This window comes from Lampetra planeri, chromosome 3 (genome assembly GCF_965212315.1).
Source record: "Lampetra planeri chromosome 3, kcLamPlan1.2.h2, whole genome shotgun sequence".
Classification (NCBI taxonomy): Eukaryota; Metazoa; Chordata; class Hyperoartia; order Petromyzontiformes; family Petromyzontidae; genus Lampetra; species Lampetra planeri.
In genome coordinates, this window is record NC_136109.1 from 9,105,188 (window position 1) to 9,130,497 (window position 25,310).

Genomic DNA, 25,310 nt, shown 5'->3' on the forward strand with positions numbered 1-25,310 from the left:
CTCATCACGTGGACATTTCCAGCAGCCAAATACTCCAAACACACGTTTCTAAACGTGGAGGGAAAAAACGAAAGGCCCGGGGAGAAAAATCCACGCAACCGCGGGGAGAGAAAAACATGTAGAACTCCCAACAATACAGGCATCGTCAGGGTCGGCATCGAACCCACGACCTCCTGCATACCAGGCGAGGTAGTTAACATCTCCTAGCCACCGTGATGATGATGATGATGAGAGAGAGAGAGAGACAGGCAGACTCCAAATATAGAGCAGCAGGCGTCAGGGTCAGGATCGAATCCACAACCTCCTGCATACCAGGCGATGTAGTTAACATCTCCTAGCCACCGTGATGATGATGATGATGAGAGAGAGACAGGCAAACTCCAAATATAGAGCAGGCGTCAGGGTCGGCATCGAACCCACGACCTCCTGTACACCAGGCGAAGTAGTGAACATCTCCTAGCCACCGTGATGATGATGAGAGAGAGACACTGCAGACTCCAAATATACAGCAGCAGCAGGCATCAGGGTCTGGATCGAACCCACGACCTCCTGCGTACCAGGCGAGGTAGTCAACATCTCGCAGCCACCGTGATGATGATGAGAGAGAGACACTGCAGACTCCAAATATACAGCAGCAGGCATCAGGGTCTGGATCGAACCCACGACCTCCTGTACACCAGGCGAGGTAGTTAACATCTCCCAGCCACCGTGATGATGAGAGAGAGACACGCAGACTCCAAATATACAGCAGCAGGCGTCAGGGTCTGGATCGAACCCACAACCTCCTGCGTACCAGGCGAGGTAGTTAACAACCTCCTAGCCACCGTGATGATGATGATGATGATGAGAGACACTGCAGACTCCAAATATACAGCAGCAGGCGTCAGGGTCTGGATCGAACCCACAACCTCCTGCATACCAGGCGAGGTAGTTAACAACCTCCTAGCCACCGCGCCCGACTGCGATTGGCGGCAGCATTAGCTTGTAACGAAGCGGTACATTTCGAGTGCAGCGGCCAAACCTTCTCTCGCTTGGGCGCGATGGCGTCCAGTTCGTCGATGAAGATGATGGCCGGAGCGTTCTTCTCGGCCTCCTCGAAGGCCTTGCGCAGGTTACTCTCCGACTCACCCGCCAGCTTGCTCATGATTTCGGGACCTGAGTTGGATGACCGCAAAATCGACGTCATCAGTGACGCATCGACCCCCCCCCCCCCCCCCCCCGAGATACCCCGCGCTGCTTTTAACAAACGTTGCCGAAGGTTCGTGTTGCTTTTGTTGGCAATTTCACCCCGCTCACCTTCCCTTCCAAAGTGTGAGCTCTAGGCATCGTGTCGTGAGATTAAGTAATCCTTTTAAACCAACACGACGGACGCACTGTTGATATACCTTGTGAAGAGTGTTCATTGAATGCATAAAAACAATTTTTAAATGTTTAATTCTGAGAGCCAGAAAAAAGTCTAATTAAGCGACAAAGCTAATTTGAACATGACCTTTTCCGATTTAAAGCTTTCGTTACTGCAGGGATTCATCTTATTGGTTCTTTCGGTAAAGTCACGTAGAATTGAAATAATAAAATAATAAAAATTAAACATAATGAAATAATTCTCACGACGTTTCGGCCACAACGCAAGGTGGAGAACAGGTCTATCTTCTCGACAGACCTGTTCTCCACCTGAGGACGGCTGCTTGCGTTGTGGCCGAAGCGTCGTGAGAATTGTATTTTATTATATTTTATTTTTATTTTACTATTTCAATTCTACGTGACTTTACCGAAAGAACCAAGAAGATGACCTTTTCCGTGCAGTCATTGGCCACCGAGCTGAGAGCAACAGCTTGCTACACTTGATAACCTGGGTGGCTAAGAACCAGATTCGAACATAAGATCTCATCTTAACACGTAGGCTTTTGTGACCAATATTATTCAGGGTTAAAGCTTTTTTTTTGGGGGGGGTTGGATCTCATCGTTGTTGGTCAATGCCAGCCCTATGAACCATGCGGCCACTCACCACACTAACCAAACTTAACCAAACATGTCTAGAGGTGGCACGCTAAGTCAATCAAGTCCATGAATCGACCGGAGATTAAAATCAATGATTTTTCTCCTGTGAATTACTCAGGCTCCTTTAATGATGGTGGCCACCCCAAAATTCTGCCTCTCAAAGACAGGAAACCCCCGTCCGAACCAGGCCCAGCGTGATCCCAGCTCATTGAATGCCAAAGAGATCGCTATGCCAGGTCTGAATACGTACCGTGGCTCCCACAATGCCACGCGGGAGGCCGTGTGGCACAGTTTGGGTGCCAGTTATCACCGAGCTTGCGGTCATGTCGCTACAGTTCTCTGCGGTGAGTACAACGTCGAACTAAAATGAACACTGAACCGCTTGCAGGTTCCGAGATCCAGCGGTATACGGGACACGCACCCTGCAACTTGCAAGGACGTCTCGCCAACGGGAAAGGGTTCAAATAATCGTAGAGCCCAGCACTGATTTGTTACCCGCCTGGGCTTGTCACGGGAATTAATTCTAGATTTGAAGCTTTCGTGACTGCAAGGATTCATATTCTTAGGTTTTTTTCGGTAAAGTCACGTAGGTAAAAAATTAAAATTAATAAAAGTAAAATAAAAATCACGACGTTTCGGAGGCAACACAAGCTTCCGTCTTCAGGTGGAACCGTCACAGCACAATAGCAGTATTTGTATTTTATTAATTTCAATTTTTTACCTACGTGACTTTACCGAAAAAAACCTAAGAATATCGTCACGGGAACTCACCGTTAATCAGGAAGAAAAAGGCCCCCGTTTCGTTGGCGACGGCGCGGGCGATGAGGGTTTTGCCGGTGCCAGGAGGCCCGTACAGCAGAATGCCACGGGGCGGCTGTGAAAAACAACGGCAAAGATCACGGGTTTATGGCCTCACAGACTGGCCGAGGAAAAATTCTGCAAGCGATCACCTACTGAGAATGCACGAGGGGGGGGACGGTGTAGCCAGAGTCACCTGTGGCCAGAGGTCGCAACCGGGTACCCGATACCCGTACCCTACCCGACACCCGGCTACCCGTACCCGGCCGGGTACGGGTAGCCGTTTGCGACTCTGGTGCGGCCGGGTACGGGTACGGGTAGGCCGTGAGTCACTGGTGAGTCACCGTTTGTCACTCATTTCGAGTAGGGTACGGGTAAGGAACGGGTACCCGCACCCGTACCCGGCCGGGTACCCGTACCCGGCCGGGTACGGGTACCCATTTGCGACCCTGGTGCGGCCGGGTACGGGTAAGGAATCAAAACCCGTTTGCGACCTCTGCCTGTGGCTGGCCTCACTTTGTCTCCCCACTGCTGATGACTAACGCACCTCGCCACGTTCTCATTTAAGGAACTCTAGCGAGGAGGGCCCGGGACCGGTTCGGTTAAATGCCACCAACGTTAGCCGCAGCTGGGTCAGACGGATGAGATCGCAATCAAAATTAGGATTCGAGATTTTTTCCGGAAGTAAATATGATAACTTGGCATTTGGGTAGGAAATATAGCAAGCCAATGGAGGGGGAGAGACAGCGGTAGACGTAAAATAACATTGCGAGACAATAGCAGAACATCTGGATGAGCGTATTGGATGAAGGGGCGATAGCAGAACATCTGGAGGAGCGTATTGGATGAAGGGACGATAGAACATCTGGATGAGCGTATTGGATGAAGGGACGATAGAATATCTGGATGAGCGTATTGGATGAAGGGATGATAGAACATCTGGATGAGCGTACTGGATGAAGGGGCGATAGCAGAACATCTGGATGAGCGTATTGGATGAAGGGATGATAGAACATCTGGATGAGCGTATTGGATGAAGGGATGATAGAACATCTGGATGAGCTCACTGGATGAAGGGCGATAGCAGAACATCTGGATGAGCGTACTGGATGAAGGGGCGATAGCAGAACCTCTGGATGAGTGTATTGGATGAAGGGACAATAGCAGAACATCTGGATGAGTGTATTGGATGAAGGGATGATAGAACATCTGGATGAGTGTATTGGATGAAGGGACGATAGAACATCTGGATGAGCGTATTGGATGAAGGGATGATAGAACATCTGGATGAGAGTATTGGATGAAGGGACGATAGAACATCTGGATGAGCGTATTGGATGAAGGGATGATAGAACATCTGGATGAGCGTATTGGATGAAGGGATGATAGAACATCTGGAGGAGCGTATTGGATAAAGGGACGATAGAACATCTGGATGAGCGTATTGGATGAAGGGATGATAGAACATCTGGATGAGTGTATTGGATGAAGGGATGAAAGAACATCTGGATGAGTGTATTGGATGAAGGGATGATAGAACATCTGGAGGAGCGTATTGGATGAAGGGACGATAGAACATCTGGATGAGTGTATTGGATGAAGGGATGATAGAACATCTGGATGAGTGTACTGGATGAAGGGATGATAGAACATCTGGATGAGTGTATTGGATGAAGGGACGATAGAACATCTGGATGAGCGTATTGGATGAAGGGATGATAGAACATCTGGATGAGTGTATTGGATGAAGGGATGATAGAACATCTGGATGAGCGTTTTGGATGAAGGGATGATATAACATCTGGATGAGTGTATTGGATGAAGGGACGATAGAACATCTGGATGAGTGTATTGGATGAAGGGATGATAGAACATCTGGATGAGTGTATTGGATGAAGGGATGATAGAACATCTGGATGAGTGTATTGGATGAAGGGACGATAGAACATCTGGATGAGCGTATTGGATGAAGGGATGATAGAACATCTGGATGAGTGTATTGGATGAAGGGATGATAGAACATCTGGAGGAGCGTATTGGATGAAGGGATGATAGAACATCTGGAGGAGCGTATTGGATGAAGGGATGATAGAACATCTGGATGAGCGTATTGGATGAAGGGGCGATAGAACATCTGGAGGAGCGTATTGGATGAAGGGATGATAGAACATCTGGAGGAGCGTATGGGATGAAGGGGCGATAGAACATCTGGAGGAGCGTATTGGATGAAGGGATGATAGAACATCTGGAGGAGCGTATTGGATGAAGGGGCGATAGCAGAACATCTGGAGGAGAATATTGGATGAAGGAACAATAGCAGAACATCTGGAGGAGCGTATTGGATGAAGGGATGATAGAACATCTGGAGGAGCGTATTGGATGAAGGGGCGATAGCAGAACATCTGGAGGAGAATATTGGATGAAGGGACAATAGCAGAACATCTGGAGGAGCGTATTGGATGAAGGGATGATAGAACATCTGGAGGAGCGTATTGGATGAAGGGATGATAGAACATCTGGATGAGCGTATTGGATGAAGGGATGACAGAACATCTGGAGGAGCGTATTGGATGAAGGGATGATAGAACATCTGGATGAGCGTATTGGATGAAGGGACGATAGAACATCTGGATGAGCGTATTGGATGAAGGGATGATAGAACATCTGGATGAGTGTATTGGATGAAGGGATGAAAGAACATCTGGATGAGTGTATTGGATGAAGGGATGATAGAACATCTGGAGGAGCGTATTGGATGAAGGGACGATAGAACATCTGGATGAGTGTACTGGATGAAGGGATGATAGAACATCTGGATGAGCGTATTGGATGAAGGGATGATAGAACATCTGGATGAGTGTATTGGATGAAGGGATGATAGAACATCTGGATGAGCGTTTTGGATGAAGGGATGATATAACATCTGGATGAGTGTATTGGATGAAGGGACGATAGAACATCTGGATGAGTGTATTGGATGAAGGGATGATAGAACATCTGGAGGAGCGTATTGGATGAAGGGATGATAGAACATCTGGATGAGTGTATTGGATGAAGGGATGATAGAACATCTGGATGAGTGTATTGGATGAAGGGACGATAGAACATCTGGATGAGCGTATTGGATGAAGGGATGATAGAACATCTGGATGAGTGTATTGGATGAAGGGATGATAGAACATCTGGAGGAGCGTATTGGATGAAGGGATGATAGAACATCTGGAGGAGCGTATTGGATGAAGGGATGATAGAACATCTGGATGAGCGTATTGGATGAAGGGGCGATAGAACATCTGGAGGAGCGTATTGGATGAAGGGATGATAGAACATCTGGATGAGCGTATTGGATGAAGGGGCGATAGAACATCTGGAGGAGCGTATTGGATGAAGGGATGATAGAACATCTGGAGGAGCGTATGGGATGAAGGGGCGATAGAACATCTGGAGGAGCGTATTGGATGAAGGGATGATAGAACATCTGGAGGAGCGTATTGGATGAAGGGGCGATAGCAGAACATCTGGAGGAGAATATTGGATGAAGGGACAATAGCAGAACATCTGGAGGAGCGTATTGGATGAAGGGATGATAGAACATCTGGAGGAGCGTATTGGATGAAGGGATGATAGAACATCTGGATGAGCGTATTGGATGAAGGGATGACAGAACATCTGGATGAGCGTATTGGATGAAGGGATGATAGAACATCTGGAGGAGCGTATTGGATGAAGGGATGATAGAACATCTGGATGAGCGTATTGGATGAAGGGATGATAGAACATCTGGATGAGCGTATTGGATGAAGGGATGACAGAACATCTGGATGAGCGTATTGGATGAAGGGATGATAGAACATCTGGATGAGCGTTTTGGATGAAGGGCGATAGCAGAACATCTGGAGGAGCGTACTGGATGAAGGGATGATAGCAGAACATCTGGAGGAGCTCACTGGATGAAGGGGCGATAGAACATCTGGAGGAGTGTATTGGATGAAGGGGCGATAGAACATCTGGATGAGCGTATTGGATGAAGGTGTCAAGAATATCGTGAAGAGTGGTGGAAGACACAGGGAGAGGCCTTTGCCCAGCAGGGGATGTTAACGGCAAAGAGAAAGAGGAAGAAAAAAAAGCGATGGGACATTCTTATCTTCTTGGTTCTTTCGGTAAAGTCACGTAGAAGGGAAATAATAAAATAAAATAAATAAAACATAATAAAATACAATTCTCACGACGTTTCGGCCACAACGCAAGCAGCCGTCCTCAGGTCAAGAACAGCGCTGTCGGAAAGACAGCGTCTGAATGACCACCACCAAGCTTGGCATCGTATATTTAAGCTGGGTTAGAGGGGGAAGGGTGCCTTGACAAAGGAATTTGCATATCAAGATGAATTTAGCATATTCATGGAAAATGCAGATATGGGATTAGTCACTACTTGTGGAATGCGTAGGAGGTGGGGGGGGGGTCTCAAAGTCATATTATGCCCGTGCATTATGTAGGATTAGCAGCAACAAAGGGAGGAATTAGGGTTAGCAGTAATAAAGGGAAGGAATTTTAATAGTAAGGAGCTGCAGCAGCTAAACCGCCACGTAAAAAACGAAAATATAAACTACAGTAATCCCTCGCCACTTTGCGTTTCAAGTTTCGCGGCCTCAGTGCATCGCGGATTTTTCGAACTCATTTAAAGGCCTCATTATACCTGTGCAGTAACACCATCATCATCATCATTCATCATCACATTCATCGAACTGCACAGGTCTGTCATCGTCGTCATTGTCATCGTCATTGTCATTGTCTTCGTCGTCGTCATTACTGGAGTCAAGTCTCAAGATACTACTGTCATTGGTGAGTGTAGAACACCATAATACGTATCGTATGAGAGACAGAGAGAGAGAGTGAATGTATAATATTAAGGTTTTATAATTAAATAGACTTAAGTAAAATATTTATATAAAGTATAAATATACATATTTTAAACATTCTGGTACCCACACACACATAGACAAAAATTCCTAGGGGGGCCAATCCTACTTCGCGGATTTTCACCTATCGCGACGGGGTTCCGGTCCCCATTAACCGCGATAAACGAGGGATCACTGTACATCAATATCATCAATATACTCAATATACCTTGACGCCAATGGCCTTGAAGAGTGCCGGGTGCCTCAGAGGTAGCTCCACCATCTCCTTGATCTGCGCCATCTGCCTCCGGCAACCTCCGATGTCATCGTAGCCGATCTCATTCAATGCCTCCTCTTCCTCCTGAAGGAGCATTCACGGTTCCGGGGGTCAAGTCCTGCTTGCTGGCCGATTCTCAGTGTACAGCTGCTACACTTCTCATTTTACGCGGGGGCAGGGATTGTGCCTCTTGAAAACACCCCGTACATTAAACGTAATTTTCCCCTAAAGAAATCAAAGGAAATGGTTGGGGGTTAGAGAGAGCACGCGATCAAACACAATTCTTCCGTCTAGATATTTCGCCGGTTACATTAGCGTATTGTTTACAATACTATTATATTCTTAGGTTTTTTCGGTAAAGTCACGTAGGTAAAAAATTAAAATTAATAAAAGTAAAATAAAATAAAAATCACGTTTCGGAGGCAACACAAGCTTCCGTCTTCAGGTGGAACAGTCACAGCACGATAGCTGTATCAAGTGAGATGCTACCACGCATATATTAAAGATGGTAACAGCCTAATTAAAATAAAGTTCAAAAAGTCCAACAAAAAATATGTTTTAACACATAGTGAGATTTCGATTTAAAGCTTTCATGACTGCAGGGATTCATCTTGTTGGTTCTTTCGGTAAAGTCACGTAGAAGGGAAATAATACAATAAAATAATAATCTATTTATTTTATTATGTTTTATTTTTATTATTTTATTATTTCCCTTCTATTTTATTATGTTTTCTTTTTATTACTTTATTATTTCCCTTCTACGTGACTTTACCGAAAAAACCTAAGAGTATGAATCCCTGCAGTCACGAAACCTTCAAATCTAGAATTGACCCCCTTAACTTGTGGATGTTTACCAGCGTAGCAGTGTGATGACACGAGAGTCGTGTCAACGAATCAGCGTCTTTCAATTCCTGGGTCTGAGCCCTGGGGCTGGGTGCATCTATTAGCAGGCCGATGTCTCGGTGTCACAGATGCCGAACCAGCATCTCGGACGGCACAGGTTCAAGCTCCGAGGCTAGCTGTCTCTTACCAGGGGGCATGATGGCCATTTCAAGGCACGGAGCCAGTAACTCAGAGTCACTTAGCTTTGTCTCAAGAATCAAACCTAAATCACGATTTAAAGCTTTCGTGACTGCAGGGATTCATCTTCTTGGTTCTTTCGGTAAAGTCACGTAGAAGGGAAGTAATACAATAATAAAAATAAAACATAATAAAATAATGCTCACTTCATTCAGACGCTGTCGCCTCGACAGACCTGGTCTCCACCTGAGGACGGCTGCTTGCGTTGTGGCCGAAACGTCGTGAGAATTATTTTATTATGTTTGATTTTTATTATTTTATTACTTCCCTTCTATGTGACTTTACCGAAAGAACCAAGAAGATAAACCTAAATCACTTAAGATAAACGCCTGGCCTCCGGACTTGAACTTGAACGGTGTGGCTCAGTAAAATTTTCTATAAATGGCACCAACCCCCATGTGACAAGAGAGCGACACAGCCAGCAATCGGACACCTCAGCAAAGCGCTCAGTCAGCTGCTCCAAGGCTCTGGCTTGTGAGTCTATAAACGCTGACTCAAGTGGCAATGCAGCAGCAGTGCTGTTGTTGTCGATGGCGGTGCTGTTGGTGGTGTTATTGTTCCTGGTGGTATCGTTGGTGGCATTGCAGGCCCGTGCCATCCTCAAACCGCCCACACTTCGCCTGTTGATGGTATTTTTGGCGTTGCTGTTATAATTATTGGTCAGCGATGCAGAGTGCTGTACGGTATTTCAAAATCGTGTTGTTACTGTTGGTGTTGTGGTTGTGGTGGTGGGTGTTGTTGGTAGTGTTGTTTCATTCGGACGCTGTCTTTCCGACAGACCTGTTCTTCACCTGAGGACGGCTGCTTGCGTTGTGGCCGAAACGTCGTCGTGAGAATTATTTTATTATGTTTTATTTTTATTATTTTATTACTTCCCTTCTACGTGACTTTACCGAAAGAACCAAGAAGATGAATCCCTGCAGTCACGAAAGCTTTAAATCGAAATTTAGTGTTGTTGTTGTTATCGATGTTGACGATGTAGTTGGTGGTAATGTTGGTGTTGGTGTTGTTGGTGGGGAGCGGTAGTGTAGCGGTTAGCTACGAACCCGGCGACCCGCGTTCAATTCCCGCTCACAGCCAAACACCAGTGATGATTATCTGAACCGAGTACCTGGTGCGGTGTGTAAACATCGCCACTGGGGAGACAAAGGCGGCTGGGCGTGGTGCTGGCCACCCACCCCATCCGTACCGTGCCGGCCTTAAATCGGTGCAAGCAAAACAGCACTTGCCCCAACAGTATGTTAAGGCTATACGGGGGATCTTTGTCTTTGTTATTGCCGGTGATGTTGCATCAAATACCGTCCTTGGCCACTCACCTCCCTATTGATGGGCTCGCCCTCACAGTGGATCACAGTGTCCGGCGCCACGATGCAGAAAGGGCTCGGGTCTGTCTCCACCACCTTGAACTCCACCGCACGCATCCCGCCTCGAACGAGGAAAATGTCTCCTGCAAAGGCGCCGCGCAGTACAGCAAGTAGGATCACCATCGAACAGGCTATCCGTGTGGGTTTTCTGAGCATCGGTCATCTCAACAAGAACAATATTGCTGGGTCGTATCGTAACAAATGTCTCGCAGTTTTTTAGCCTAGGGGGAACTCACCCCCATGATGACAGCTGTCCCTGTGTGGCAGAAAGGTGAACGCAGCACTGGCCAGCAAAGTGGGCATGAGCGCGCCAGTGGGAGGCTATGTTGCTTTGGTTTTGGTTTTACAATTAAGTAGTTGTGGCAAGATCGGACCATGACACCGGTACACACACGTGGCTCACTCTTTCTTTCAAATAGCGTCACGGAATCTTTGAAGTCCACTGCGTGAAACCCAAGTGAAAACGGACAGCCGAGAATCCCTTTGAAAGAGCACTAGAGAAGAGGAAAATGAGGCTAAAGATAACAGAATAAGATGGGATGGCGACCAAGTACAAAAAGCTATGCAATGGGACATCGGGGCAAGAAAGGTTTAGCAGGAATGTCTGGAAAAGCAATGTCGCCACATTGAATACTACGCCGGAGAAATACAAGACCAGGGGAAGGTGCACAAACTAGTCAAGAGCACAAACAGGAAGTTTGCAACCAAGGCAAACGGCAGTGGACAGCTACGAGGTATCTGCCCATGAGTCGTGATGATGATGATGTCGAGGGCGACGGTTAATAAAACCGGGACGGCCGGAGCGGCGCCTGAACCGAAGAAATCCTCAACAGGCGACAAGACGCGTTTGTCGCAGAGGTTTTTAAATACTTTATATTAAGTTCGCTTGCTTGCTTGCTTGCGCGCTTACGACCGTGCAAATCTTTCGGTTGTTTATTAACCCACTTCCCGTGATCCAATCGAGCTGACATTTTGCACACAGACTCGTTGTGCGTGACAATTTATTTTCGTGAACATTTTTTTCCAAAATTTTCCACCTTTTAGGAAAAAAAAAATTAGATTTAATTTAAAATACCAATGTGATAAAAATGAAACTCTTACTCAAGAAAAACAGAAATGAATAATAACATAAAACCGATGCCATGCATATAAAGGATTTATAGTGAAAAACTTTGTTTTTACGGGTTAATTTTTTTTCACCGCCCTCGCGTCGGACGCGGTTGCACGCACACACTGAGAGGCAGCGCTTCAAAGGTGAAGGTTTGGCGAGTCGGGCAAATTAGTGAAGCTCCTGAACGCTGAGGGTCGACCGGAGAGAAGGCAGTAAGTCTAGTGGGTTCCGGAACCCATCTGTGCGGACCTTCTGAGAATTGTTCTTTTATTTGGCGAATGCTTTTGACCGTCACACAGTCAGAGCGCCAGATTTCAGAGAAAAATAAGTAAGTAATTCTAGATTTGAAGCTTTTGTGACTGCAAGGATTCATACTCTTGGGTTGTTTTCGGTAAAGTCACGTAGGTAAAAGTTAAAAGAAAAATAATAGAAATAAAATGTAAAATCACGACGTTTCGGAGGCAACACAAGTCTCCGTCATCAGGTGGGACCGTCACAGCCAAATTTACTGTATCAAGTGAAGAGAAATCCAAGAGACAAGATCTTATATACTGGTTCAGGGGAGGGGGGAGGAGCTTATTTAGATAAGCTCCTCCCCCTAAGCTCCTCCCTCTAAGCTCCTCCCCCTTCCCCTGAACCAGTATATAAGATCTTGTCTCTTGGATTTCTCTTCACTTGATACAGTAAATCTGGCTGTGACGGTCCCACCTGATGACGGAGACTTGTGTTGCCTCCGAAACGTCGTGATTTATTACTTAATTTCTATTATTATTTCTATTACTTTTACCTACGCGACTTTACCGAAAAAAACCTAAGAGTATGAATAAGTAAGCTTGTCGATGTTACACGCAAGTGGACGTCAACCCACGTAGCCTCGTGACAGCCTCCTCCTCCAGCGTGTGTGCAAGGCAACCAGTACCTTTGAGAATGATGCCCTCGCATGCGTACACTTTGGTTTCTTCCAACAGGAAAAGGAAACTATTCAGTGGGAAGTTGGCCAAAGGTCCAAATTATTGCATCGTCTTCTTGGTTCTTTCGGTAAAGTCACGTAGAAGGAAAATAATAAAATAATAAAAATAAAACATAATAAAATCATTCTCACGACGTTTCGGCCACAACGCAAGCAGCCGTCTTCAGGTGGAGAACAGGTCTGTCGAGAAGGCAGAGTCTGACAGACCTGTTCTCCACCTGAAGACGGCTGCTTGCGTTGTGGCCGAAACGTCGTGAGAATTATTTTATTATGTTTTATTTTTATTATTTTATTATTTTCCTTCTACGTGACTTTACCGAAAGAACCAAAGAGTTTCAAGATTATTTTTCAGGAGATCTCGTGGGCAGAAACCAGAGAACCTGGGGGAAACCTCCTTAAACGGATGGTGAGTTAAGACTCAAAGCTCCGCAAAGGTAGATGCAATCCATTGCTAAGCTACCATCGCCTGGCCACGTGGCAGTCCCACGCTTATCAGGCAGCCTCCCATCCATTTCAACCCAGCTTGGCTTCGGAAGAGATGTGACAAGATGTGGCTAAATTCCTCTGTTGATATATACATTCCTTTGTCAAGGCGCCCTTCTCCTCCTCTAACCCAGCTTAAATATACGCTGCCAAGCCTGGTGGTGTTCATTCAGACGCTGTCTTTCCGACAGACCTGTTCTTCGCCTGAGGACGGCTGCTTGCGTTGTGGGCGAAACGTCGTCGTGGAAATTATTTTATTATGTTTTATTTTTATTATTTTATTATTTCCCTTCTACGTGGTGACTTTACCGAAAGAACCAAGAAGATGAATCCCTGCAGTCACGAAAGCTTTAAATCGAAAGATGTGGTGGTTTATTGACGGCAAGTTGGTCACACGGGTGTTCGTGGCTAGGGAGTTGTAAGTGGCAGAGAAAGCGGAATGCCGAATGGTGAAAGCTCAGAGATTAAGCAGCGATGGGGATTAATGAGAACCCAGAAGCTACCGCTAGACCACCAGAACTGGGCTGTTCTGGGGGCTGGCAAAAAACCCGTTTCCCAGCGTTGTCACGGAGAGCAGTCAAGAGATGCCCCTACCTTTGCGTACAGGCCGGTAAGCCTCCAGGAAGTACGGCTTGAGGTAGACCTCAAACAGGTTTCCCGTGATGCCCTCCACCGTGTCGTCAATGGGCAACACGTGCACTCGCTTGCCGTACTTGACGTCCGGGCAGGCCTGGATGCTGCATGCGCGCACGCAATGTGGGCACAACACATCAGCCATTAAATAATGCGTAAGAATTGGATGTTTTTCTCTTCATAGTTGTAATAGGGGGTTGACATGACCCCGAAAGCAAACGGTGGCCACCACATTCACGACGGCGTTGAACAAACAATTCGATTTAAGATTTGAATAGATACCAGAACACAAGGACACATGAGCACAGGGCAAGCTGGGTTTGTAGTGCATTGCGCTGCTATGTTCCCGCTACACTGTGCCACACACAAACTACCGTTCGTCGCTAAATGGCGGTAAAGTCACCAACAGCGCTTGTGCCAGGCTAGATGCACCTTGAGGCCACGTGGAGTTGTCAAAGGCTCGCTGGCAGGATGTTACGGGACCCAGGTATTATGGGTTGATGGAGATGACAGATGCAGCCAACTCTGCTCCACACTCAACTTTCTGCGTTTTAGTCACCCGGCACTCTGCTCATTGTTATGAGCATCGCTCCACGCACAAAGACCCCCCCCCCCCGTATAGCCTTAACAAAAACTGTTGAGGCCAGTCCTGTTAGCGAGCACCTATGAAGGCTGGCACGGCACACGAGGGGGTGGGTGGCCAGCACCACGCCAAACCACCTTTGTCTTCTCAGTCGCTGTGTTTACACATCATGCCAGGTACTCGTTTAAGGCTGAGTCGACCTAGGGGAGGAGGCCCAGGACCGGTTTAGATAATCGTCACTGGTGTTGGCCGTGAGCGGGAATCGAACTCGGGTCGCCGGGTTCGTAGCGCAGTGTGTCACACGCAAAGCTATTGCTACCCACAACAACAACAACCGCCATTCGCCACTAAGTGGCCGTGACGTCACCACGGCGCTTGTGCCAGACTATGTGCACGTTGAGGCCACGTGAAGTGTCGAACACCCGTTTGCAGGAGGTCACGGGACAGACCCAAGTGCCATGGGGTAACTGACTGAGCCGACTGGCCGATGCAAAGATCCCCCGTATAGCCTTAACAGACTGTAGGGGCAAGTGCTGTTAGCGAGCACCTATGAAGGCCGGAACGGTACATGAGGGGGTGGGTGGCCAGCACCACGTCCGACCGCCTTTGTCTCCCCAATGGCGATGTTTACACACCGCACCAGGTCACTCATTCCAGGCTGAGTCGACCTAGGGGAGGCCGAGGACCGGTTCAAACAATCGTCACCGGTGTTGGCCGTGAGCGGGAATCGAACCCGGGTCGTTAGGTTCATAGCGCAGCCTAAAATAAAATGTTTCGCTCCGGATGATCGCTACAAAGTATGACCTGTGTTTTAAATTAGTGTGCTGATCTTAAAGGTGCATTGAAAAATTATAATACTCCGATTGATGCTCCTGCTGTTGTGGAGTGATTCATGCAGCCCGCTATGGCTGCAGGGTTTTGGTAGTACATGTTGTTTGTTGTTTATTGTGAAAATTCCGTCACAGTTCCTATGATCACTGTTTCATTGCTTTCATGGCTTTATTTTGGTGATTTCGAAAAGTGTATTGGTTTGGCCATGTTTGTTTGTTGTAGTACAGAGTTAGACTGATGGCCTTAATCTAAGTTGTCTTGTGGTTGTTGCTGGTTGTTTGACTTGCATCCCACTGGGATTTTTGCACACAGCGTTGGTGTACGGTGTTTTTTCTGCAATATGTTGCCGTCTTTTCTTGGATTTTCTGTTTACACTCAGTCACATATTCACTTTAAGATGTTTTCTTGTTCACGTTTTAGTTTTTTGTTTGTTGCGGTTGCACCCGATTCAAGAGCCGAATGGCTCACAGGGCTACACCTAATAAATTAATCTTAATTTTGGAGCTTTCGTGACTGCAGGAATTATTCCCCCTCCCTCTCTCCGCCCCCGCCCCCTCTCGATATTTAAGGCCCCGTCACAGAGACGACCTCTCTCTTTGTGCCGATACGTGTTCTCTCTCTCTGTGTATCTTTATGATGTCTGTCTGCTTGTGTGTCTGTCTATAGTTTTCTGGTTAGATTTTTGTTGCTATTTCTTTTATACCTGATGACGATTGCTTGTGTTGCAATCGAAACGTCGTAGTATGCTATTATTTAATTTATTATTAAATCTTTTATATTAAGTTCGCTTGCTTGCTTGCGTGCTTGCGTGCTTGCTTGCTTGCTTACGACCGTGCAAATCTTTCGGTCGTTTTTTAACCCACTTCCCGTGATCCAATCGAGCTGACATTTTCCACACAGACTCGTCGTGCGTGACAATTAATGTTCGTGAAAACATTTTTTCCTAAATTTGACACTTTTCAGGACAAAAATATTATATTTAATTACCAATTGCTTAATGGTGCCATGCAATCATCTGACCCATAGGTGGCAGCCATCTCAAGCCAGAGAACGAGAGGACTCTAGCCGCCACGCATATAAAGGATTTATAGTGAAAAACTTTGTTTTTACGGGTTATACTTGTTTTATCTTTATACGTGACTTTACCAAAATAACCAAAGAACTAATAAATGAACTTGAAGCGCGAAACGCTACACCACCGCTCCCCACCACAGACACACACATACACAGCCTCACGCGCGCGCGTGCGTAACCCACCTGACCACGTCGCCCAGACGCACGCGCAGGTTGTTGCGCACGACCCGGTTCATGCGGATCTTCTCGTCCGAGCACGTGTCGTCGGAGAGCACGATGCAGACCGTCTCGCGCCGCTTCTTGCCCTTCAGCATCACGGTGTCCCCGCGGAACAGCTGCAGCTCGTCCATCTTGGGCTATGCGGGGAGACACACCGTCGAGTGTTTACATTTCTCGATTTAAAGCTTCTTTCGTGACTTGCAGGGATTCATCTTCTTGGTTCTTTCGGTAGAGTCGCGTAGAAGGAAAATAATAAAATTTTAAAAAGAAAACATAATGAAATATTTTGCGCTATGCCGATCTAGCTGCCGAAGCACGGCATCATGGCTGAAACACAGAAGTCCGACCAGTGGAGGTGGGCTGCAGAGGTTTTGTGGCAACATCTACAACCAGACTGCTTAGAGACCTGGGAATTAAAGGCCAGAGCCAGCGTTCGGCAATCAGAGCCGTATCAGAGGCGGCAGAAGGCAGCAGTCAGTGGCTCTGGATGAAGAGGAAAGACCCCAGCTGGGCCCCGAAGTGAGAGGGCCAGGAGGTATGCAGTCAACAATGCTTGACTCAGGGAGGAGGACACCCCTGCCATGCATAGTCCCATGGGATGTTGGCTATCAACAACAAGGCAACTCCTATGACTAATTGGGAATGGGACGCAAGCGTAGGATTGATCACCCTGTCGCTTGGCCGCCTTTGGGGAGGGTGTATAGTGTGAAAGGCCGAAACACCCTAGGAACCAAAGGTTCACTACTGACGATGCGCTCCCCAAATTTCACCAGGCTCACTGTTCATGAACTCTTGGAAGTGCTTGCACAAAGGATAGTAACATCTCATCCTGTGTTCTTTGGAATATGAATTTTTATTTTTTATTTTTATTCAGTTATTTTATTATTTCGATTTAAAGCTTTCGTGACTGCAGGGATTCATCTTCTTGGTTCTTTCGGTAGAGTTACGTAGAAGGGAAACAATAAAATAATATTAATATTAAACAATAAAAATTATTCTTCTTGGTTCTTTCGGTAAAGTCACGTAGAAGGAAAATAATAAAATAATAAAAATAAAACATTTAATAATTCTCACAACGTTTCGGCCACAACGCAAGCAGCCGTCCTCAGGTGGAGAACAGGGCTGTCGAGAAGGCCGAGGAGCCCCACACGAGCTGAGATGTCGATCAGTTAGTGAGCCGGCGTCACCATCAACTCTCCAAAGCTCTGCCTTCTCGACAGACCTGTTCTCCACCTGAAGACGGCTGCTTGCGTTGTGGCCGAAACGTCGTGAGAATTATTTTATTATGTTTTGTTTTTATTATTTTATTACTTCCCTTCTACGTGACTTTACCGAAAGAACCAAGAAGATGAACACCATCGAGTGTTTAAGGGACCTGCGACAGAGGTCGCAAACGGGTTTTGATTCCTTACCCGTACCCGGCCGCACCAGGGTCGAAAACGGCTACCCGTTTGCAACCCTGGTGCGGCCGGGTACGGGTACGAGTAGACCGTGAGTCACTGGTGAGTCACCGTTTGTCACTCATTTCCCAACGTCTTGTCTCTTCTTACTATTCCTAGAATCAACCCACCCGCGCCTGCAACATGGCTTCATCCCAGAGGTCGCAATCGGGTACCCGTACCCTACCCGATACCCGGCCGGGTACGGGTAGCCGGGAATCGGGTAGGGTACGGGTATCGGGTACCCGGTTGCGACCTCTGACCTGCGACCAACTTTTAACTCTGCTGGTGGGGGGGGGGGGGGGCAGCTAGCTCAGTCCAGGAGCCGGGGTGCTTTAGGGGAAGGAATCAGCGCCTCTGAGGGTGTGGGTTTCAACATGAAGTGCTCAAGCAACATGGTGGCAGCATCGGAGACAAGGAGTCAACATCTCTGAGGGTATGTGTTTTAGTCAAGGAGATCAGTATCCTAGGGGACTGACGCTTGTGCCAGCACATCCGAGGCCCTGGGATCAAGCTCTGGGTCATGGTTTCTCTAAATTTCAACCAAACCACTGCCACTCACCTGAAGCCAGACTACAGAATATTCAGATTAGTTTTAAGTCCAGCAAGCTACAGTTGTATCTTGATTCTCAACACCATAAGGGATCATATGTCAACGTAAATATGGGAGTCATGACGAGATCGTAACTCTTAATCTCGCGAGAGCTATTGCGAGAGATTACACCATCACTCCCGCTACACCAGCCAACGGAACGCCAGGGAGACATCAACAGGCATCCATCCGACAAGGCCGGCATGATTTCATCACCAAGCGCGATATTGCGACGCGTCGTTAACGGCGTTCCCTCTTCAGGCTGCTCCTAACCACGTTCTGCGGTAGTGACCTGCAACCGAGCGGGGGGTGCGACAATTCGTAGAAAACTTCCGAGCGTATCAACAAAAGCCCGCCACCCGAAGCCGCGACGTGTCTCACAGAGCTCGACGCTTCTCGCGCGAAAACCGGCCACGTGCCGGAACGAGGAAGTGCGGGGCGAGGGATGGTCACCTGAGACAGAGACACCACGCTGTTGTCCTCATTGATGGCCTCGTCCACCACCAGGCGGTTGGGCCTCTGCTTCTGCTTCAAGATTGCCGTCGACACATCACTGGGTGGCGCAGAGACGCACACGGGGGAAGAAGACGCGCGGGAAACGTGAGGGCGCGGCCGCGATCGTTTTGTTGGTAAAAAAAGAGGCAGCAGGGCAGTTGGCGCAAATGGACCCACACTCGGTGAAAATGTCAACATCCTAAGAAAATAAGCCTATGACTGAATCACATGGAATGCGTCCTATCTCATCAGAACTCAGGGTTGAGACTGGTGAATGATTGATAATTGTTTTTTTTTATCTGGCAACAAAACTGACATCTTTTTTTACAAGGAGTCATGTTTGCATAGACCACAATACTTGCAGTCATAATGCAAACAAAAAACATAACTCTGATAATGTATGTGCACTGTCCTTGATGTTGATTGGTCCACACCCGAGACAGCTTTCCTTAGAGCCTAGTCTCACATGGTGTTGGACCAGATGACGCCAAAAGGCGCACAACTCAAAGACAATGCACCATCAGAGTATGAGAGCTCGGGGCAAGCATTTACACCATTGGAACCTCATTTGCCAGTAAAAAATATGATAATTGATTTTTTACCCTTTTATCTGGCAACAAAACTGACACCTTTTTTACAAGGAGTCATGTTTGCATAGACCACAATACCTGCAGCCATAATGGAAACAAAAAACATAACTCTGATAATGTTATGCACTGTCCTTGCAGTTGATTGGTCCACACCCGAGACAGCTTTCCTTAGAGCCTAGTCTCACATGGTGTTGGATCAGATGACGCCAAAAGGCACACTTAAAGACTAGGCTCTAAGGAAAGCTGTCTCAGGTGTGGACCAATCAACTTCAAGGACAGTGCATACATTATCAGAGTTATGTTTTTGTTTCCATTATGGCTGCAGGTATTGTGGTCTATGCAAACATGACTACCTTGTAAAAAAAAAGGTGTCAGTTTTGTTGCCAGATAAAAGGGTAAAAAACTGTATTTTGTTGTTGGCTTAGATGGCGTAAATAAAAAATGTGCCGTTTAGCCCGCCAGCACCCGACATAGGCAATTTACCGTAGCATACATGTCAACTCCTCACCAGTGGCCTAACTTATTACAAAGCAATTCAGACTTTATTGGTTACCCCGTGCCCCTTTTGAATCTCAGCGTTCATCCGACAAAGTCCCATCACAAGGGAGAAACACAAACAAATAGACACAATGTTATTGCCGGTATTGAAACGGCTGTACGCCGTATGGACCTGAAAAGTCAATACGGGGTAAACCGTGTGGGTTGACAAGTAGTGTATAGTAGTGTAGTGTTTAGTAGTGTAGTGTATAGTGTAGTGTATAGTGTAGTGTATAGTGTAGTGTATAGTAGTGTAGTGTTTAGTAGTGTAGTGTTTAGTAGTGTAGTGTTTAGTAGTGTAGTGTATAGTGTAGTGTATAATGTAGTTTATAGTGGTGTAGTGTATAGTGGTGTAGTGTATAGTGTAGTGTATAGCAGTGTAGTGTATAGTGTAGTGTATAGTGTAGTGTATAGTAGTGTAGTGTTTAGTGGTGTAGTGTTTAGTAGTGTAGTGTATAGTAGTGTAGTGTTTAGTAGTGTAGTGTTTAGTAGTGTAGTGTTTAGTAGTGTAGTGTTTAGTAGTGTAGTGTTTAGTAGTGTAGTGTTTAGTAGTGTAGTGTTTAGTAGTGTAGTGTTTAGTAGTGTAGTGTATAGTGTAGTGTTTAGTAGTGTAGTGTATAGTGTAGTGTATAGTAGTGTAGTGTTTCGTGGTTTAGTTTATAGTAGTGTAGTGCATAGTAGTGTAGTGTTTAGTAGTGTAGTGTATAGTGTAGGGTGTAATGTAGTGTATAGTAGTGTAGTGTATAGTGTAGTGTATAGTAGTGTAGTGTTTAGTGGTTTAGTGTTTAGTAGTGTAGTGTATAGTGTAGTGTAGTGTTTAGTAGTGTAGTGTTTAATGGTTTATTGTATAGTAGTGTAGTGTATAGTGTAGTGTTTAGTAATGTAGTGTTTAGTAGTGTAGTGTATAGTGTAGTGTATAGTAGTGTAGTGTTTAGTGGTTTAGTGGTGTAGTGTATAGTAGTGTAGTGTATAGTGTAGTGTATAGTAGTGTAGTTTATAGTAGTGTAGTGTTTAGTATAGTGTGTAATGTAGTGTATAGTAGTGTAGTGTATAGTGTAGTGTTGAATGCAGTGGCGGCTCCTGCAAAATCTCTCAGGGGGGGCAAATGTCTGGATGATTGATAAGGATAAGGTCCACCCATGCAATGGATAAATTAACAGCTTAAGCATGTAAAGGCAACTTCACTTCTTTAATATTAATGAAAAATAAAGTGACTCTTACAATACATCTTGTTTGTTTCTATACTCACTATTAAAACAAACCACTCAAGTTTTTTTTATTAAAGATTCCACTAGGTCGCGACAAATTATATTGTTGGATGAAACGTGCTTACGTATGATGATGTAAGCACGTATGATGATGTAAGCACGTATGATGACGTAAGCACGTTAGGGCGAGCCCTCCCGGAAGCCATAGAGAATGCATTGCAGCGCCCCCGTTCGAAAAAAAACATCTTTGAATGTAAGTCTACGGGAACACTCGGGGCGATTCTCAGCTGGAGGGAAATCGCCCAAAAAGAGACCGGTACTCCGCAGAACGTGACATGACGCTGATTGGACTATATCCAGCGGCACAGTGACGGCTAGCGTGACTCTGTGGTTGAATGACATTGGTGGTGCGTCGCCCAATCGCCCTAATGAAGAAACCGCCCCTGGTGTAATGTAGTGTATAGTAGTGTTGTGTATAGTGTAGTGTATAGTGTAGTGTATAGTAGTGTAGTGTTTAGTAGTGTAGTGTATAGTAGTGTAGTGTTTAGTGGTTTAGTGTATAGTAGTGTATAGTGTAGTATGTAATGTAGTGTATAGTAGTGTAGTGTATAGTGTAGTGTATAGTGTAGTGTATAGTGTAGTGTATAGTAGTGTAGTGTTTTGTAGTGTAGTGTTTAGTGGTTTAGTGGTGTAGTGTATAGTAGTGTAGTGTATAGTGTAGTTTATAGTAGTGTAGTGTGTAGTAGTGTAGTGTATAGTAGTGTATAGTAGTACAGTGTATAGCATGACTGTCAAAACCGTATGGACCTGAAAAGTCAATTTCCCTGTACAAGAATACGGGGTTATAAACCGCATGGGTTTTGACAGCTGTATCGGAGCGAGGCCGTAGCCATGGAGTCAACATTGGGGGGGACCAAATCTTCCAGAAAAAAAAATCTAAATTTGAAAACTAATTTCCTGCCTAAAATATTAAAAAATTAGCTAACACATAGGATGGACTTTTTATTTATTTTGTACAATAATGGCTAATAGTGTATTGTATTACACTGCTCTGTTTTTTTCTTTTTTAACCTTTTCTTGTTTCATTGTACGTAATGGCAGAGATTCTGGATTTATAAAGTCCAACCATAACCACAATCATATGAACAGAAATCTATTTTATAGCTGCGCTATGAACCCGGCGACCCGAGTTCAATTCCCGCTCACGACCAACACCAGTGACGATTATCTGAACCGGTCCCGCGCCTCCCCTAGGTCGACTCAGCCTAAAATGAGTACCTAGTGCGATGTGTAAACATCGCCGCTAGGGAGACAAAGGCGGTCGGGCGTGGTGTTGGCCACCCACCCCCTCGTGTGCCGTGCCGGCCTTCATAGGTGCTCGCTAACAGCACTTGCCCCTACAGTCTGTTAAGGCTATACGGGGGATCTTTGCCTTTGTCCCCCCAATATATATTAAAATTACGGCCTTTGTGTCGAAGTAACGTTTTTGTTACTTAAAACAAAACGTTGCCTATTAGTTACTATTTTAATTCGAAACCATACTCTTTTGTTCTTTCGCTAAAGTCACGTAGAAGGGAAATAATAAAAGCAAAACAATAAAATTCTCACGAAGTTTCGGCCACAACGCAGGACGGCTGCTTGCGTTGTGGCCGAAACGTCGTGAGAATTTAATTTAATTTTTATTATTGTATTACTTCCCTTGTGACTTTAGCGAAAGAACCAAGAATATCAGAGTATTAGTTGCAAGTTCAAGTATTAGGTGTAGCCCTGTGAGCCATTCGGCTCTTGAATCGGGTGCAACCGCAACAAACAAAAAACAAAAACGTGAACAAAAAAACATCTTAAAGTGAAAATGTGACTGAGTGCAAACAGAAAATCCAAGAAAAGACAGCAAAATATTGCAGAAAAAAATCACCGTACACCAACGCTGTGTGCACAAATCCCAGTGGGATGCAAGTCAAACAACAACAACAACCACAAGGCAACTTAGATTAAGGCCATCAGTCTAACTCTGTACTACAACAACACAAACATGGCCAAACCAATACACTTTTCGAAATCACCAAAATAAAGCCATGAAAGCAATGAAACAGTGATCATAGGCACATTGGTTGTGGATTGTGGTGGTTATGGTAAGGGGGTAAAAGAGTAAAACTCCCACGACGTTGACAATCTGGAGTACGACGTTTCGCATCGGACCTAAACACAAACAAGAGGACGTCGTAAACGTGAGCTGCTGTCACATTGTCAAGGACGACGCCGAGTAACGGTTCAAGGCGTGACTCGACACTTTATCGGCCTCACGCAAGGTAGTTGGTTTTACGTTAATGTTTATACTCTGTGATTATTTCGGTAAAGTCACGTAGGTATATTTTATTACGTATTATATTTTTTTATTTTAATTTTATTTTGTATTATATTTTTTATTAAATTTGTTATGTTTTATTTTATATATTTTTTAACATTTTACTTTATATTTTATTTTTTATTTTATTTTTATACCTACGTCACTTTAACGAAAGAGCCCAAATAGAATTGATTCACGCAGTCACGAAAGCTTCTAATCAAGATTTTTTAACGTTTTGTTTATTTGTTTAAAAAAAATAATAAACCTCTTCCCCGGCGTATAAAACGATGGGTAAAACGCTCGCAAAATAACGACGACGTTTTACAAAGCAACCAACAATAGCGAAACTCTCCCAGCGTTTTTTTTATTTTATCGCAGCAAGAGTTTGACGGCGTTACGACAAGGCTGGGACTTGCGGCCTAGTCTCTACTCAATTACACATTTTTGTTGTTTAAGATATATAAACTCTGACATGCAAGAAACAAACTAAAAAAAACACACATTCGTTAGTTACTTACTCTCCGCCCGTGGCCATGCTTGGAGACAGAAGCCGATCGTTGCTTTTATTAAAACAAAAAAATATAAATAAGAAATCGGCCACTCCGCTTCTAATATCGTCGGCGAACAAGTGACTCGGTGGATTTAGAATCTCCCACCACGCACCGCGGTGCACGCGCACGCAGTGACGCAAGCAGTGACGCAATAACGCACGCGCACTCACTCGCCACTCATCACTCACTCACCACTCACTCACTCACCACTCACTCACTCACTCACCACTCATCACTCACCACTCACTCACTCATCACTCACTCACTCATCACTCACTCATCACTCACTCACTCATCACTCACTCATCACTCACTCATCACTCACTCACCACTCACTCACTCATCACTCACTCATCACTCACCACTCACTCATCACTCACTCACTCATCACTCACCACTCACTCACTCATCACTCACCACTCACTCACTCACTCATCACTCACTCACTCATCACTCACCACTCACTCACTCACTCATCACTCACTCACTCATCACTCACTCATCACTCATCACTCACTCACTCATCACTCACTCATCACTCACTCACTCATCACTCACTCATCACTCACTCACCACTCACTCACTCACTCATCACTCACCACTCACTCACTCATCACTCACTCACTCATCACTCACTCATCACTCACTCATCACTCACTCACTCATCACTCACTCATCACTCACCACTCACTCACTCATCACTCACCACTCACTCACTCATCACTCACTCATCACTCACTCATCACTCACTCACTCATCACTCACTCATCACTCACTCATCACTCACTCACTCATCACTCACTCATCATTCACGGATGACGTCACCGCGCGCGGCACAAATAAACAAAGTCACGGCTCGGTGACGTCATTGCGCACACCGCCCGCGTTGCGGCTTGACGCATCTACAGCGAACGGGGGGGGGGAGTTGACCCGATGCGTGATGACGTAAGATCATTTAACCCCCACGCCTTCCCCCCCCGGGGGGCCATGGGTAACGCGCGATGACGTCATGTTTAAATACTTTTGCGCCTTTAATTATTGCGCGATGACGTCACGTTTTAAATTCCCACGTATCCGTGTATCAAGCGCGATGACGTCACGTTGTAAATACTCTTGCGCCTGTAAATAATGCGGGATAACGTCACGATTTAAATACACGTGTCAGTGTATAATGCGCGATGACGTCACGTTTTAAATACTCTTGCGCCTGCAAATAATGCGGGATGACGTCACGT

At 45.7% G+C, this 25,310-nt stretch overlaps 1 protein-coding gene across 1 annotated transcript in view; it reads right to left on the reverse strand.

Annotated features, from left to right (window-relative positions):
- LOC144717270 (transitional endoplasmic reticulum ATPase-like) overlaps positions 1–24,911 on the reverse strand; it is a 52,158-nt gene extending 27,247 nt beyond the window's left edge. Inside the window, exons 1-9 of the mRNA XM_078592683.1 lie at positions 24,397–24,911; positions 24,043–24,288; positions 18,801–18,900; positions 16,281–16,453; positions 13,571–13,713; positions 10,365–10,495; positions 7,921–8,052; positions 2,770–2,872; positions 1,022–1,155 (exon numbers count right to left, since the gene is read on the reverse strand). Coding sequence (XP_078448809.1) covers positions 1,022–1,155; positions 2,770–2,872; positions 7,921–8,052; positions 10,365–10,495; positions 13,571–13,713; positions 16,281–16,453; positions 18,801–18,900; positions 24,043–24,059 — 933 coding nt within the window. The 5' untranslated portion in view covers positions 24,060–24,288; positions 24,397–24,911. The remainder of the gene's footprint in view (positions 1–1,021; positions 1,156–2,769; positions 2,873–7,920; positions 8,053–10,364; positions 10,496–13,570; positions 13,714–16,280; positions 16,454–18,800; positions 18,901–24,042; positions 24,289–24,396) is intronic.
- Between the last annotated feature and the right edge of the window lie 399 nt (positions 24,912–25,310).